The 17,967-nt window shown below is 39.5% G+C and overlaps 1 protein-coding gene across 1 annotated transcript; it reads left to right on the forward strand.

Moving 5' to 3' along the window:
- The first annotated feature begins 7,756 nt into the window (after nucleotides 1-7,756).
- LOC134676239 (cytochrome P450 4d8-like) lies at nucleotides 7,757-17,527 on the forward strand. Its single transcript, XM_063534561.1, has 10 exons — nucleotides 7,757-7,913; nucleotides 8,745-8,834; nucleotides 8,915-9,028; nucleotides 14,427-14,612; nucleotides 14,854-15,050; nucleotides 15,316-15,364; nucleotides 15,620-15,815; nucleotides 15,898-16,049; nucleotides 16,489-16,668; nucleotides 17,272-17,527. The coding sequence occupies exons 1-10, from the start codon at nucleotides 7,757-7,759 to the stop codon at nucleotides 17,466-17,468; spliced, it is 1,518 nt and encodes a 505-aa protein (XP_063390631.1). The 3' UTR covers nucleotides 17,469-17,527.
- Nucleotides 17,528-17,967: the final 440 nt, after the last annotated feature.

Raw genomic sequence — 17,967 nt, forward strand, 5'->3', positions numbered from 1 at the left:
ATGCTGACATTGGAGCTGATCTGATGATGGAGACTCCTGTGGGCACGGGAACTCTGTGATAAAACGACGCAAAATAATTGAAAGCGAAATAGTAGGTAATTAACAAAATAAATAAACATTAAACATTAAAATTAAAACTAAACTCTAACAACTATATGTATATACACATATTTAAAAGTAAAAAATGGGAGCTAGCTCGGCACCGGATGGTAGGGTGCCCAGGAGGCTGGTAGCATTGCTGATGGCAAAGAAGTAACCAGCCCGCTGGTCACCCGTAGCATCAGTGAGACGCTTCGCTAGCTCACTATAGTTATTTGTTTTACAAGGGGGCAAAGTTGTTGTTTAACCGCTCGTGCTATTATTGATACCCGAGCAAGCGAAAGATTCCAAAATTGAACCACGAGCGTAGCGAGTGGTTCGAAAAATGGAATCTTGAGCGTTGCGAGGGTTTCAAAGCACGAGGGTTAAACAAAATTTGCCCCCGAGTGAAACACAAAATTTTTCACCACACCAACCCGAAGCAAATATTAAAAATGTAAAATATCAAACAAAATCAACCCAATCCAAACCCAAATGAATGTTATTAAATATTTATCATCCACAATCATCATTTAAAAGTCAATTCTACCAGCAAACATAAGAAAACAACTCAAAATTTGCATTTGATTACTTTGCCTCACATGTGGATAAAATGCAACTTTGCTATTCGTTTTTGAAGTGCAAAGTAATTATTTCCGAGCTGGTGTGGTGAAAAATAATATACAATGTGCTCCGGATCCCCAAGGCCCGAGGATCTCCACCCCGGCTCGAACATGGAACCAGAATCATTGGCTGCATATTTGCGCCGCTTGAGATGCTCGGCCGTTGCGGCGGCCGTCCCGGCCTTGGTCGAGGTACCTGGGAGGTGGGACGACGCAGAGTGTCGACACACGTGGCGTCCCAGAGTAGGGGCGGGCCCAGCTTCCGTATACCGTCGTCCCTGGTCAGGCCTGTGGGTTCCAGGACGGCTGGTGCTCCGGCACTGGTAAAGGCCCGGCGCAGAATGTCGTTGATGCTGGCGTGGCGTGCGATGCGGCCCGCGCTTCTGCTGCAAGACAGACCATGCAGGCCCTTTGTGTTTAGGGTTGTTAGAATTGTCTCGATGAGTTTACCTAGTTGCCTGTGAAAAGAAAAGTAAAGTCGGCTTATACCAAAAATATTTCTTTGCCTAAAACTTATTTGTGATGGTGTCACGTGCGCCGGGGCACAGGAGAGAGGAGAGATCTCACAGGAGAGTGGGAACGCAGGGTGATCAAAAGATGATGATTTATTTTTAGAATTTCTATGATCTGTACACACTTCCCTTAGCGCTGGAAATTACATTTTATTTATTAATATATTATTTAAACTTTATTTCTTCCTACATCTAATATTACGAACAGTATATAGATCTCAACGACGCTCGAGTGACTACTTTAGAATAGCCGGCTCCCCTGCTATTATAAATGGGTAAACGTATTTCCACGGCAATCATATATATAATTCGAACAATTTAATTGTAGTCGATCTAATCGAACCGTGGGCACTCCGCGTGTAAGTATATAAAAGTTTGACAACCGTTGACTATGCGCCATAATAAATGTATGTATGCATGTATGTAGGAACCCTAAGTAGTGCACGCACTGCACGACAACCGCTCGCGACTCTCGACGGCGCGGTCGGGACTTGAGGTGCAAGGAAATTACGACCTTGTTCTCCAACAAATAACGTTCATATTAAAATGTAAGTATACAATATGGGAACAAATCAAATTATTTTAATAAAATATTTTGACTTGTTTTTTAAGCAGTTCCACTGCTATACACTTATACAGTACTGTGTTTACACAGGGGGTCCGAAGACTAATCAAATCAACTCAAAATCAAAATTATTTATTTCATGTGATTTAGGTACACACATAGTTAGCAATACACAACAATAAACTTACAAGATTTACACATAAACACAAGATATACAGTGGTAGCCAAACTCTCAATTTTACCACTGTATCACACTTGTAGGGGAATGTAGCCCCTCACAGTGGAGCATTATGGGACAGTCTAGTTTTTCCAATATGGGGCGTCAAGGAAAAGTACCTTAAATATCATAGATAGGCTATTTTGCTGAAAGAAGACATTATTTTAATATAGAAAACAATTTAAACTGCATTCATAGATTTTTAAATGATTACATAGTTGAACCGGAAATCGAACCCGCTACACGAGAAAAAAAATAAGGCTCATCATAAGGATTATTTTTTGCAAAATAACAGTGTCAGAAATAAAGAGAAGACCACAAATTTTAACATTTTTAATTCAAAATTACCTAATCAATTTAATTTATCAAATGCTCATTCAGTTGCATACAAAGTCGCACTCTTTTATTCTTTCGCAAAATTTCAGATCAAATGTTAAAATTTATGGTCTTCCTTTTATTTCTGACACTATGTTATTTAGCAAAAAATAATCCTTAATGATGAAGCCCTTCGATCGGTATGATAAAGCTACAGGTTAAATTTTTTTCTCGTGTAGCGGGTTCAATTCCCAGTTCTTCAACCATGTAATTATTTAAAATTCTATGAATGAAGTTTAAATTGTTTTTTGAATTATAATACCTAATGTCTTCTTTTAGTAAAATATCGTCGCCATAGCGATATCTGTCTTAATTTCTCGACCTTATGCCAAAAATATAAATTAATTAATAATCGTAGGCATTTACACTTTTCATTTTTAAACTTATTCGTAAATGCAATAAATGCTGGATGCATTTATTGCTGAAATTTTTACTTTTATTTGTTTCTTATAGTACTAAATAATATGTTGACGGCATGATATAAATTCTTTTAAGGACCTACCTATTACGTAGTTATGTATTTTGGTTTGCCAAAAATCACCAATATTTCACTCTCTCTTATAGTAATAAATTATTACAATAAAGGGTTATTAGACTTATAGACCTACAGTTTCCTTAATAAGAATATATAACCATACAACTTACATAAGTAGTACTAAAACTAAATGGAATTTCAAAGTTGAAATGAAATTAAAGTTACAAAAATACTCAATGGAATTTCAATTTATTCTTTTAGAAATGTGCAAAAGGGATCTGTTTAATTTTAATTAAGTATTTATGAACAAACATAACCTACCACTATTCAGAATAATAATTATGTTGAATAATAAAAGTGAAAAAACCAGATAATATGCAACTTACTGAACGTTCTTAAATTTGATTTCTTTAACAGGAAAATTACGAAACAAGAAAAGTAAGTATTTATCTAATATACAAAATATAAAATAATCCCATTATGTATTGACCTATATGTTATGTTATGTTATGAATAATAAATTTCATTTCATTTCGAATGCAAGCGTCATATCATTTGATAAATAGGTAACTTTTACAAAGTAACCTACCTAACATTATTAATGACCGTAACGTTAATTATGAAGACAACAACTTCACTTAGCCGTTTCTTTGGTATTATATTTTTATTTCAAAATTACACATGTGTTTAATTAGTGATTTAATAAGGTACACATTTCGTCCTGGGAGCTCGACGTAAAGCACATGGTTTGAACGAAATTTACCCAATCCTCTCGAGTAACAATAACGACTACTGACAAATACTACAAGAAAAATTACGGTTTGCGAACAAGACAATATCACACAAAAAAAATCGTACTATGTAAACAGCAATTACACATGATTCGTATAGCGAAACATCTGGACATCGTCTAAGCATATCTTTTCCTTTAAAATGAGTTTAGGATCTGTGCATGGTGGCCTTTTCGAGAATATGGCATGCTGGCATGTTACTTAAGACATCCTGACTTTGACATCTAATATATAACTATCATGGAGCGTTTCTATCGACCTGCTCTAGCGATGGATCAACACCATGAATGTCCGTTAAGCTTTGGTTTTAAGCTTATTCTTCTAGCTGTCTCCGTCATTTCGCTTGCATCAGACGTTGAAGGAAAACCAAGGCGTAGAGTAAAAAATCGCTTTTAAGTAAAAATATAAATTCACCACATTTATTCCGCAGCTGCTCAATTGAACAATCATGAAGAGGATACTTAGATAACATGGTTTGGCAGCTTATTAACCTGTTGTTACTTTTAATCATACCAAAGTGTCAGTGAAATAGTCTCAAATTCAGCTCGATAGGCTTGTCCAGACCGTATTTGCTATACGGTATTAAAAGCATCATAAAGTCCCTAAAATAAAAAAATGACAACCTTCTTAAATCAGATTCAGCTTAAAAATACCCTTAGATCAAACTCTTACAACATAGTAATACAAAATAAAAAATAATACACATGCCAACAGTTAGTCTAGGTTTTATTTCAAATACAAATACAAATGTTTAGGTTTTATTTGTCCCTATAAGGGCCCCCCCACATCTGGCGTCTTTCGAGCGTCGGCAGCTACAACTCTATGGCCGCTGCTCGACGCAACGTCGACGCCGCGTCGACGCAACTGCGCAGCGACGTCATTTTCCATAGCGCTGACCAGACGCCGACAGACGCCGACGCTCGAAAGACGCTGGATGTGGGGGGGCCCTAATTAACGACACGGTCTTTAGCATGCTGTACAAATGAAATCAAAATGTGATTGAGAATTAGTTTTTGGGTTTTTTATCATTGACGCGGAGTCTTAATTAAATAAATAATAAATTATTTAATTAGCTTAAATTGCTTCTCTAGTAGTCTCACCCAACTCTACCTTTTCTATTGTTAACCTAAATGGGGACTAAAAAATAAAACAAATATATAATACAAAAACCGGTCAAGTGCGAGTCGGACTCACGTTCCAAGGGTTCCGTACATAAGTCCGACTCACGCTTGACTGCACTAAAAAGAAACAATAAAAATGTGTAGGTATATAAAAAACTAAATTACTACATTTTTTTAGCGGACTGATTCCGCCAGAAAGTAATTAAATGATAAACAATAAAATAATAAAGTAAGTATAAGTCCAAATGCCTGCTGTGCAATGTTGCCAACTTGGCATAAATGATGCCAGATATGGCATATTTTCACTCGCTTTGGCACCAAAATTTTCCATTTAGCATCTGGCATATTTTTAAGCATAATTTAGTCTAAGCCAATTAAAACCAAAATATTACTTTGCTAATCCGCGTAAAAACTTTTACGCGGATTAGCAAAGTAATATTTTGGTTTTAATTAATATGGATTTCCGCAAAGTAACGCCTGATTCTATTCACTATTAGTCTAAGCCAAGTTTGCACCAACTTGGCAGCAACAATCGCTTGCAAATGCGCCATCGCCTTATGTGGTTCATATTTTCATATGAATTTTGACTTTTGTGGACGGATGGACGTCGACGGTCTATATAAAGTTGGTCAAGCAGATCTTGTCAGTAGAAAAAGGTGAAAAATTTTAAAAATGTATGTGTTTTAAGTGTATAATTTCAAGTGACATTTTAGCATTTTTTTTAGCATAATATATCAAAAATATTTGGCATAATTTTGGCATAATCTAGACATTAGTCTGGCATTTTTTCAAAATCCCAGTTGGCAACACTGCTGCTGCGACCGGTTCATGGGTGTCATTGTTGCGCCAGTGGACGGGTTCCAGCAGGCGTCCTACATTAAAGCTCTCCATGGGGCCTCTACGTGTTGGATCTTTATCCTCATGAACGCAAGCCTATCAAGAGGTCGGGATCGGGATTTATACGCCCATGAACTCCAAGAAAAATAAAATATATCTTTAAACGAGCAATTCTGGTTTATTTTTTCGAGGATCTCGGAAACGGCTCTAACGATTTCGATGTGCTATATGAGGGTTTTCGGGGGTGATAAATCGATCTGGCTAAGCGTTATCTATTGTTAAAAACACGCATTTTTGAGTTTTCATACGTTTTCCGAGCAAAGCTGGGTTTCCCAAATATTTAATAATAAATGTGGGTTAATTTTAGGGTTCCGTACATCAAAAGGAGTAGGAACCCTTATAGGATCACTCGTGCGTCTGTCTGTCTGTCTATCCAACCATTCCCCCCTTTATCTCTGAAACTACTGGGCCTAAAATTTAAAAATAATAAACAAAAAATAGTACTTTACCTATAGATGACAGGAAAACCTATTAGATATACGGACTAATTACTTAGTTTTTGATCCGACTCCTACTAGTTTTTTAAAGGCAATTCACTCGCGTTGCACGTATAATTAATACATTGTTAAAATGGGCTGGGCCTATGCCAGCAGTGGGACGTTTATAGGCTGAACTATTATTACATAATCAAATTAATTTTGTATCAAGCCGAAACGTCTGGGAACGGTGCTATTAATCTTAGTAAGTAGTAGTAACTCACTTAATGTACAAAAATCAAAACAAAACAGGAAAAATAACATTTGTCATTAGTACACAGGCGAACTTATCCCTTTAAGGGATCTCTTCCAGTTAACCTTTGAGCAATTGAGGGAGAATTGAAGAGGGTAGACATCCGTACTGAACCAACAGCGTAAATAAAAGAAAAAGCAAAAGAAAATAACAATATACACGAAAAGTTTAGAAACAATAAAAAAGTGGAGAAATTCACTGTATTGAGTAGTTCAGATGGCAGTCACTGGGCTAGCGATCCAGTGGTCGTGGGTTCAAGTCCCACCAAAGACAGTGAATTTTTCCACTTTAAATTTGTTTTATTATCAAGTTCGAGTAACGGTTTTAGCGTACCTACCTATACTTATGATGAAGGCCATGCGATGCGATGCGCATTCGTTTCAAATAATTAAGTTGTTTTTTAACTATTTGCGTAATTAGAGTACGTATATTCCACTGGCTGTCTGTGACCCTTGCCCCTTGCCCCTTGCACAATGAAATTTTAAGTCGGAAATTATCGGAAGTGCCAATCAGATATCGGATGCCGGGTGGATGAGAAATACAGATGTAAGAGAGTGCCCTATAGCACGTAGTCCGCCTTTTTAGGGTTCCGTACCCAAAGGGTAAAACGGGGCCCTATTACTAAGACTTCGCTGTCCGTCCGTCCGTCCGTCCGTCTGTCACCAGGCTGTATCTCACGAACCGTGATAGCTAGACAGTTGAAATTTTTCACAGATGATGTATTTCTGTTGCCGCTATAACAACAAATACTAAAAACAGAATAAAATAAAGATTTAAATGGGGTTCCCATACAACAAACGTGATTTTTGACCAAAGTTAAGCAACGTCGGGAGTGTTCAGTACTTGGATGGGTGACCGTTTTTTTTTTTTGCTTTTTTTTTGTTTTTTTTTTGCATTATGGTACGGAACCCTTCGTGCGCGAGTCCGACTCGCACTTGCCCGGTTTTTTGGGTTGTTTTCTTGCGGATTTTTCAAATGAATAAATAAATACAAAAACACACAATCACTGGTTATTTTATACTATAATTACGGCTATAGTATGCGGGTAACGATATACAACTGAAAATAAATAAAAATAAGACATGTTCTCGTATTACGTATCTCGTATTTATTTATTTTCACAATAAACGTGACTTTTTTCTATCACTTCAAGACAAATTTAACATCTTATGGTTTTGCTTAGTCTGCCCTCGAAAATATAGTTTAGTTTCCCAATGAATATTTTCATGGCATTCATTCATTGCCCTCGATTAAAACGCGTAAAAATCAGTATAAAAATACAATTTAGTGTACCACCTCTTCATATAACTATATTACCTATTCCTCCTTAGAAAGATCGGCATTGCCCCGTAACAGCAAGCGCTCAAGCAGCCATGTTGTGGTGGCTTCTCCTCGTGGCGGCGGCCATCGCGGTCGCGCTGTACATGCGACAGAGGCGACCTCTGTACGAGTTCAGCAAAGCTTACCCTATCGATTTGGCGAGCTACCCTCTCATCGGCCAGTCGTATATATTCTGGGGCACGGATGAAGGTAAGACGAGATTATTTGGATAAGTTTACGGCCCATTTAGATGGTGCGAGTTTCTCAGCTCGACCATACGATTATCGTAGCACGAGAAAAAATATACGTAGTATCATGTAAACTATATATACGTACGATATCGTACGAGAAGGATTGATAATCGCCTCACCCTTGGATATTGGATTGGATGTCTCCGGTAAACAAATTCGTTCTCGTATGACATTTTTTCACGTACGTGCGAGTATCGCGCGAATCGATTCGAACGAATTTTCATACGAGTTTTACCATTCATTCAATTTACGTGATTATTTGCTAAAATCATTACCACTATACTGTCTATATTTAAAATTATTTTTTCTTGTTTCTCACGTTAGTTTTAAGAAACTCGCACCATATTTAAGTAAGTAAATGGACCTTTACTTTCTCGGGCAAGATCTCTCGTATATTGATATTGATATTTATTGAAATTAAATTTTACAGCATTACAGCTGACACCAATGCACTGTAAAATTAAGTAGTAAAATTAAGTACCTAAGTAATAATAGAGCGATATATACGTCGCCCCGTATATGTTTATACGGGGCAACGTACGACACTCGGACTATACAAACTATAATAGATTCAATCCTGCGCTGCCGACCTTTTGTAAGTGGGATATGTGTACAAAGGCAAGTGTTAAAAGTGACGAAATAGCTTGTAGACGGTCTTCTCCACATTGTCTTTATGATACAATTATTACAATAGGTTCCTACTAAGGTGCACCATTAGGTACAGTCAGCTCTTAGCTTTACTCCCCTGCATATGCAATTGTAGACATTAATCGCTTGTCACTCTTTCCAGACCGAATGAACGCATTAATAAAAATGGGCGACGAGTCACTCAAAAACGGAGGTATCTCAACGATGTGGATGGGGACCAAGCCATACGCAAGTAAGTTAATGTACACCATTTGAGGTAATAGGTAACTCATGCTTTTCGTAATAAGTGATTAACTTTGAGCATTTCGGCAGGCATTAGCGACCCTGAGCTGCTGGAGGTGGTGGCCAAGGCGTGTCTGGAGAAGGACGCCACAACCATGAAGTACCTGAGGTTAGTCCTCGGCAACGGACTCATATTCGCACCGAGTAAGTAACACCCTTTGTGGCCTTTGTAGCCACCCCACAGTAAGTATATAGCGTCCTCTTTTGAGCGTCAGTGTCTAGTCAGCGCTATGGAAAATGGCGTCGCTGCGCAACGCCAACGTGCGTCCAACAGCCACAGACTTTGACTAGACGCCGGCGCTCAAGTATGGAATGGCCCTTGACATCCTATACACGGTCTGCAATTAAGAAATTTGAATCTCTATGACCATGGAATAAGTTCAGAGGAGAGGATTTTTTGTCTGCGGTAAGGTGTGGCTAGCCGTGACATTGGAGTTTTTTACGCAATGATTATTTATCGCGAATTCATTGCCACTAAATGCAAGTATATGTTCCTCCAACCTATCTACCTTCACCTGAACAAGAAGTACAAAAATACAGAACCTTCCAAAAATGCACTTGCGGCTAAGACGAGGTACCCCTAATTTTGAATGTAAGTAATAAAATCCAAACTTTCTTTTTTCCTTTTTGCCAAGTCATACACCCATACGGAGTGCGCCTTGTCTGCGTACCACTCTTACGTTCAAGCCTGGTTACGCTATGGCATCACCCATACAACCATTTCCAGTCGCCGTTACGACGCGGTGTAGACACATCTTGTGTCGACACCGTCTGTTTCGGTCACAATTCCAGTCGCAGAGTCGTCGCCGTGTCGACACAGTTACCAGAAATGGGGAAGGGTCGACACATGACACAAAGTGACATAAAGTGTGGTCGCCGTGTGCACACATTGTTTCGAGTTTGCGACTACTTTATGCCAATATCATTCGTTCATTCGTTCATTTTGTTCCTGTCAAATGGAAACTGTCAGATGGAAAAATAGTTAAATAAAAATAAGTGACATTAATACGCCATCTCTAAAACGGATTACAAGACGTAATTATATATTGTTTGCATTTATATTACAATAGGACTTAAATTATAATGGGGAATTAAACTGCTCGAGTGATTTGATAAACTAAGTGTAATATAATCAACGCGCCACCACATTGTTTTAGTTTAGCCGGAAATGAAATTGTTTACTTCTCAGTGCCTGTGTTCATAAATATATTATTTGATGCATTTTTAGTACTTCGATGCGTATACTATACTTAAATAACAGAAATAACGCTTTACATACTACGAAACTTGTTAATTATGATGTATAAATATGGTTTAAGGCTGAGAAATATTGCAGTCACAAAGTAGTCGCAAATGTTTCGACTTTGTGTCGACTCTGTGTAGACACATGACACGCGCTGTCAAAAGTAATAACAAAGTTACTGGATTTGCAAAATGGCTCCTTGTGTTCATTTGTTTTCAGATATTCTCAAAGTGTAAAAATGCCGTGGTCAGAGATGGGACTTAATAGATTAACTGTTTATTCGACTAATTAATGGAATAAAAAAGTTAATCCTCAAATTTTAATCGCGATTAGTTTAGTCGACCTAACATATATTGAAATTGAATTAATCTGAATATTAATCGAATAAATTATCGATTAAATCTCGGTTGGAAGTTGACAGGGGGCCATTTTTGTACGTAAAAATAATAGAAATGTCTTGCATGCAGATGGTAGCCAAACAGTTTGTCATAAAAGTCGAGATAGGTGTCGATTTATAGGTTTTAGGGAGTGCCGATTTCGAAAATGATGACCATTTTGGAATCCAAAATGGCGACCATGCACTGTGTCATAAAAGTCGTCATGGATGTCGTTTTATACGTTTTAGGGGGCCCCAATTTTGAAAATGATGACCATTTTGTAATCCAAAATGGCGGCCATGCACTATGCCATAAAAGTCGTCATGGGTGTCGTTTTATAGGTTTTAGGAGGCGCAGATTTAAAAAATGATGACCATTTTGGATTCCAAGATGGCGGCCATGCACTATGTCATAAAAGTCGTCATGGATGTCGTTTTATAGGTTTTAGGGGGCCCCGATTTAGAAAATGATGACCATTTTGAAATCCAAAATGGCGGCCATGCACTATGTCATAAAAGTCGTCACGGGTGTCGTTTTATAGGTTTTGGGGGGCGCAGATTTAGAAAATGATGACCATTTTGGATTCCAAAATGGTGGCCATGCACTATGTCATAAAAGTCGTCATGGGTGTCGTTTTATAGGTTTTAGGGGGCGCAGATTTCGAAAACGATGACCATTTTGGATTCCAAGATGGCGGCCATGCACTATGTCATAAAAGTCGTCATGGATGTCGTTTTATAGGTTTTAGGGGGCCCCGCTTTCGAAAATGATGACCATTTTGGAATCCAGAATGGCGGCCATGCACTATGTCATAAAAGTCGTCATGGGGGTCGTTTTATAGGTTTTGGGGGGCGCAGATTTCGAAAATGATAACCATTTTTGATTCCAAAATGGCGGCCATGCACTATGTCATAAAAGTCGTCATGGATGTCGTTTTATGGGTTTTAGGGGGCCCCTATTTAGAAAATGATGACCATTTTGAAATCCAAAATGGCGGCTATGCACTATATCATAAAAGTTGTCATGGGTGTCGTTTTTTAGGTTTTGGGGGGCGCAGATTTAGAAAATGATGACCATTTTGGATTCCAAAATGGTGGCCATGCACTATGTCATAAAAGTCGTCATGGGTGTCGTTTTATAGGTTTTAGGGGGCGCAGATTTCGAAAACGATGACCATTTTGGATTCCAAGATGGCGGCCATGCACTATGTCATAAAAGTCGTCATGGATGTCGTTTTATAGGTTTTAGGGGGCCCGCTTTCGAAAATGATGACCATTTTATAATCCAGAATGGCGGCCATGCACTATGTCATAAAAGTCGTCATGGGTGTCGTTTTATAGGTTTTGGGGGGCGCAGATTTCGAAAATAATAACTATTTTGGAATCCAAGATGGCGGCCATGCACTATGTTAAAAGTCGACATGGATGTCGTTTTATTGGTCATGGTCATCATTTTCGAAATCTGCTCTTCCTAACACCTATAAATCAACATCTATGACGGCTTATATGACAAAGTGCACGGCAGACATCTTGGAATCCAAAATGGTCATCATTTTCGAATTCTGCACTCCCTAAAACCTATAAAACGATATCCATGACGACTTTTATGACAAAGTGCACGGCACACATCTTGGATTCCAAACTGGTCATCATTTTCGAAATCGGCACTTCCTAAAACCTATAAAACGATATTCATGACGACTTTTATGACAAAATACGTAGCCGCCATCTTGGATTATAAAATGATCATCGTTTTCGAATTCTGCACTCCCTAAAACCTATAAATCGACATCCGTGACGACGCAAGTTATCTTTATTTTCAGATCTAACAAATTGCTACAGAATACAAAGGACAAAAAAAGAAGCGAGGAGGTAATGAAACAATCAAAAATACAGATGATTCCTCGACGCAATTGTATGCTTCTTAAATTGTGTCCAGATTTTTTTGTCATAAAAGTTTTTATTTTTCACATATTACTCTCACAAGTTCCGTGGCATTTCGACCTTGTAATTTTTAAGTAAATGTTTTTGTTTATCTATGAGGATCTCACTAGAATAATATAATCAAGCTATGTTTATATTTGATGATTGAAATAGTAACGCAAAAATAAAAATTATATTTGTGTCTTTTATTCCTGCCGAAGACTTTTATTTTTCCTTTTCCTTCTACACAAGTTTGGCCAAGTAATAAGAATTTAGGGCTCTCAATTTTATTTTGACTTCTACAACAGTAAAGCTACGAGGCCATGTTTGGTATCATTTTCGTATAAATTCGCAGTACCAAATTTAGTTATGGTATCACATTGACACCATTCCAAATTAAAAACATATAAACTTATTAAAATACTTTCTTCTAAACTCCTCTTCACGCTTAAACTGCTGAACAGTTTTAATTTAAATTTAGTACGCACATATATTTTGAGTCCCGAGACAGGACATAAAAAGTTATCTCAAAAATCATCTTTTAAAGGTGTGAAATGAGGTGTAGGGGGGAATTCAGAATTGACTTCTTGAAGTTAATACTGTTTAAGTTTAGGTTTGAAGTCATGTTTTTTTTATAATTTTTAACTAAATCAAAGATGTAGACCATCCCAAATTTAATATAAATCGGTTTAGCGGTTATTGATTTCCCGTACAAATTTCCACGCCACTTTTCACACCTTCAAAAGATGATTTTGGTTATAAGATCTATCCTATGTCCTGTTCCGGGACGCAAACTATTTCTATACCAAATTTCAACGAAATCGGTTCAGCGGTTAAGCGTCAAGAGGAGTTTAAAAAAAACCGGCCAAGTGCGAGTCGGACTCGCGTATTAAGGGTTCCGTACATTAAGTCCGACTCGCGCTTGACTGCACATTTCTAATAGGTTTTCCTGTCATCTATAGGTAAAGAACTATTTTGTGTATTCAGACGAATAGACATACAGACGCACGAGTGATCCTATAAGGATTCCGTTTTTTGTTTGAGGTACGGAACCCTAAAAAGATTTTTTTTAATTTTGTGGAATGGTGTCAATGTGATACCTTAAATGGATTCAGCAACCCAGATTTATGCGAAAACGATACCATACACGGCCTAGCACTTTCACTGATGTAGATATATCAAGATAAAATTGAGAGTCCTAAATAAACTTTCAAGAGGGGATATCTCAAAAACTATTCAACATATCGAAAAAATTGACTGAATAAACTTGTAACAAATTAAATTAACTTTCATTTTGTATAAGTGGCCATGTCGCTAAGATGCATAGTTTCCGAGATATAATCGAAAAACCGGAAAATGGGACCTTCAAAGCCCCCTCTCTTCCCCCCGCTCAAGGGCTACGGCCGGGGACTTTTGATATGTTCACCTCCTAACTTGTACTAACCAAGTTACAGAGTCAAAAATTGTGTTCCGAGCATTTCCCTCTACAACTTTTTGGAGCATTCGTTGGCTGACCTAAGTAGCTTATTGCATTTCTTTAAAAAAAAATCTGTAAAAGGTTGACGGTCGTTGGGTGTTTATATGGTTTTGGTCGATTATTATCATTTGCATCGCCCATGATGACTTACTAGAATTACTTACGAGCACACGAGACACTAATAGTAGTTTGACAAACCTTGGTTTTCAAGAGGTATTTTATATTGACATTTGCTGTCACAAATTTGCTGTCAGATTTAGTCGCAAACCGCACGCAAAGTGCACACAAATGTGTCGACACCTTGTTACGGAAAAGTGTACACACGGCGACGACACTTTGTTTCGAAACAATTCTAGACACATTGTGTGGACTCTGTTACGACACATCTGACATTTAGTTACCACTTTGATGATTCTGCGACTGGAATGGTTATATGGGCACCTATGGGGACCTGCTGCTTCCTACAGTTCATGCATCCCTACCTTTTTCCCGGCCTTTATACTTATAATGTAATCTTGCACAGCTAAGATCTGGCGTCCCCGCCGCAAGGTAATGGCGCCGACGTTCAACATGAAGAATCTGCAAGAGTTCGTGACGGTGTTCGACAAGCAGAGCAGCATCATGGTGGCGCAGCTGCGCGCGCATGACGGCGGGGGGGACTTCTCCTTCTGGGAGTTCATTACTGCCTACACCTTCGACGCTATTTGCGGTAAATCATTCAATCAAGCAATTCCTTTAGAGGGCCTTCCGCGAACGCCTTTGTTTGTTTGTTCATCTATTTGCTGTCCACACAAGCTAAGGTTTGCCAATTAAAAGTAAGCACGATAGCAAGGCAGATGATTTTTTTGTTGTATGACTTTGAGATTCCAAAAACTGATGATTTCTACTGCGGTTGCCTCTAGGATTTAAACGTTTGCCGACCCCTGTTCTAGACGGTACTCGGTTTTCAGAGACAGTCCTAGGCATGGAGCTGAACGCGCAGAAGGAGCGGCACCACCTGTTCATCGAGGCCTTCGACGTGCTCGTCCAGATCCTCGCCAAGCGCATGCTGTCGCCCTGGCTCTACTGGGACTGGGTCTTCAGGCTCACGCCCCACTACAAACCTTTCATCACGCAGAGAAAAATAGGCTTCGACTTCTTTGATAAGGTCGGATATTTTTTTTTCTAAAATTATTCTCATGGACCTCATGGTGGTGTAAAGTCTACTTGACAAAACTTCCTATTATTAATGCTGGCAAAGACACGATTCCTTTCATTAGAGGACTTGACTTGGGACTTAAATGACTCTGAAGTTTTTTAGGGCAGTCTCGTAAAACTGGTCAAGTTCTTTAGACGAGATGTTTAGACTCAAAATACACAAGTTCCTACCAACAATACCTATCACCGTAATGGCAAATTTGTGTTTGTTGTAGGTTATACTTGACAGAAGAAAAGAACTGGCAGAACGAGGGGCTGATGACGGTGAGTGATTGAGTTCTAAAGATGAATAAGATCGTCTGGTCTTTTTTCTGTGCATTAAGCCGCGTGTTGCTATTTCTATTGCACCCGCATAATTATATTGCTGTTCCGTTTGCACAATTATATTGACGGCCGGCATCATGGGTGGGTCGGCAGTGTACGAACTTCCTAGAACTAAGCGCTTCGTAAATTTTGCCACCTTTTTCTACCGGCTTAAATTTCCACTGTATTTAATTTAATTTTGCATGCACTTCTTAGATCTCAAGGACCGCAAGTCGTTCCTCGACATGATGATCGTGGCTAGCGGAAGAGGCCGGGGCTACACGAACATCGAGCTGCGCGAGGAGATTATCTCCATCGTGTCGGCCGGCACGGACACCTCGGCCGTTGGCACCGCCTTCGTCGCGCTCATGCTGTCCAGGCATCCCAGGGTTCAGGACAAGGTCTACGAAGAGTAAGTATCTTTGTCATTTTTAGCAAATGTTCACAAAACTATCTGTCATTTAATGTAATGTAAAATTATAAAATGTGACTAGATTGAAGGAGGTGTTCGGCGGGTCGGACCGGCCGGTAACGTGGCAGGACCTGCCGCGGCTGAGGTACATGGAGGCCGTCATCAAGGAGACCCTGCGGCTGTACCCGCCCGCGCCCGTCGTCGTCAGGGATGTGCATGAGACGGTTGTATTACGTGCGTATCAAATTCAATTTCAATATTGCAACACATCTCTACAATAAACTGTAAAGTTCCGCTGGCGAATCCAAAGAAGCAACCTAACAGCCAGTGTGCTCGACTCCCCTCTCTGCGTCCGAAAGACAGTGTATATAAAGAAATCGGTACCCTAACACACATCCGAACCAATTACGTGGGAAACTCGGATGCAATAAGGTAATAAGACTTGCAGTTTATGGTACTATATCAATCACAACAAAGTCACTCCGCCCCCCTAAAGTCCAACAAGACTTGCCACCGATGTTGGTAAAAAGGAAGGCGCAAGTCTTCCCAACTTGAAACCAAAGACTCCTTAAACATCTCCCATTATCAGCACTAGACGAAGGATAATACTCACTAGGGTGTGAACCCGAATAACGGGATTTGATATATTTTTAGTTTACTTCTGTGTTTCCAGCAAACGGCGCGACCCTACGCCCCGGGATGGGCCTGGTGCTGCACTTCTGGGCCACGCACCGCAACACCAAGTACTGGGGCGATGACGTGGAAGAGTTCAGGCCTGAGAGGTTCCTGGAAGGGCCGCTGAAGCACCCCGCGCAGTTCGCGGCCTTCAGCTACTCGCTAAGGAACTGCATCGGTGCGTACATGTTGGTCTCTTGCACCGCAACACCAAGTATCGCAGACGACGTGGAGCTCCAGAAAACCGATAACCAACAGAAATTTATATCACATACCGTTATACCATAACTTTATCATGCTAAATATCGACTTCTTAGCTCTATCAGAAGTGATAAAAAATTATAAAAAGATGGGGGCCCATCTCCATTTGTCGGATGATGTAAGTAGCTTAAGGGCAGCAATTGGAATTTGGAATACATCGGTAGTTCTTCGACTCTACAATTTAGTTAACGCAGGAGTTGAGAACAGCTACTTGCGTGCCGCATGCAGCTCTTCAAGTCACTCAAAATATTAACTGAAGTTTCCACACCAAGGAAACAACGTTTGCGGCTCTTTGAGGTTCCTAGAACTAGTGAATTCTATTGCGGTTGGCTCTTCTTTTTAAAAGTTTCCTGAGCTAGAGCATGAGATCATTTGAGAGTAGGCCTTTGCCCAATAGTGGAGCGTATAGGTACTTGATGGTGGAGCCTTCGAAAGAGATCGGTGGTTCATACATGTCGTTGGTGTTGCGAACGCGTAGGTAAATGATAATTTAAATTATTAGTAACTGTGACAATTTCAGGAGGTAACTACGCCATAATGTCAACGAAGACGAACCTGTCGAACCTGCTGCGCCGCTACGAAGTGCTGCCGCCGCTGAGCGTGCCGCCCGACCAGCTGCTGGCGCCCTTCAGGGTGAAGTTCGACGTCATGATGAAGCACTGCGACAACTTCGAGCTCAGGATACGGAGCAGACACAACGGACGAGGGAAAAAGTGATCCAGCAAAACAAAGTGCGCAAGAATGAGGGTCTGTGATGGATGTGCTTTTATAGTCTGTGCAAATAAGTGCCATTTTAAAGAAGTAGAGAGAGTGCACACTAGACAACACACAATTGGCAATAAAAGGGCAGCCATCCTTGAGCCATCCTATCCTCGAGGGTAAAATGACTATGTAGCGTTCGGTAAAAGTTTTGAATAGGCTGCAGTAAAAGTTACTATTTTACCGGTTGAGGACCTGTAACACGAGCAATAAATTAAACAGTAGATTGTACTCCTCATACTGACCAACATTTGTTCAGCGACTTTTAAAAATAACTTGTGTTTTGATTTTTAGCACACTTTAAAGTTTATTCTAAGACGCAATGTATACGGAGGGCTGGCAGCTACCTCGGCCAGAGGATAAGCCTGGCCATCCAAAAAGGTAACGCTGCCAGCCTTCTGGGCACCATAAAGCATGAAGGTGACCTGGGGAGCATTTATTATTTATAAGTTTAGTT

The sequence above is a fragment of the Cydia fagiglandana genome, chromosome 24, assembly GCF_963556715.1.
Source record: "Cydia fagiglandana chromosome 24, ilCydFagi1.1, whole genome shotgun sequence".
Lineage (NCBI taxonomy): Eukaryota > Metazoa > Arthropoda > Insecta > Lepidoptera > Tortricidae > Cydia > Cydia fagiglandana.

What these genes read in the sequence shown, in the direction of transcription:
- LOC134676239 (XM_063534561.1), top strand. Translation starts at nt 7,757, where the DNA reads ATGTTGTGGTGGCTTCTCCTCGTGGCGGCGGCCATCGCGGTCGCGCTG. An exon ending in ATTCTGGGGCACGGATGAAG is followed by an intron (nt 7,914 to 8,744) that starts GTAAGACGAGAT and finishes CACTCTTTCCAG; the next exon opens with ACCGAATGAACGCATTAATA. An exon ending in GCTTCGACTTCTTTGATAAG is followed by an intron (nt 15,051 to 15,315) that starts GTCGGATATTTT and finishes TGTTTGTTGTAG; the next exon opens with GTTATACTTGACAGAAGAAA.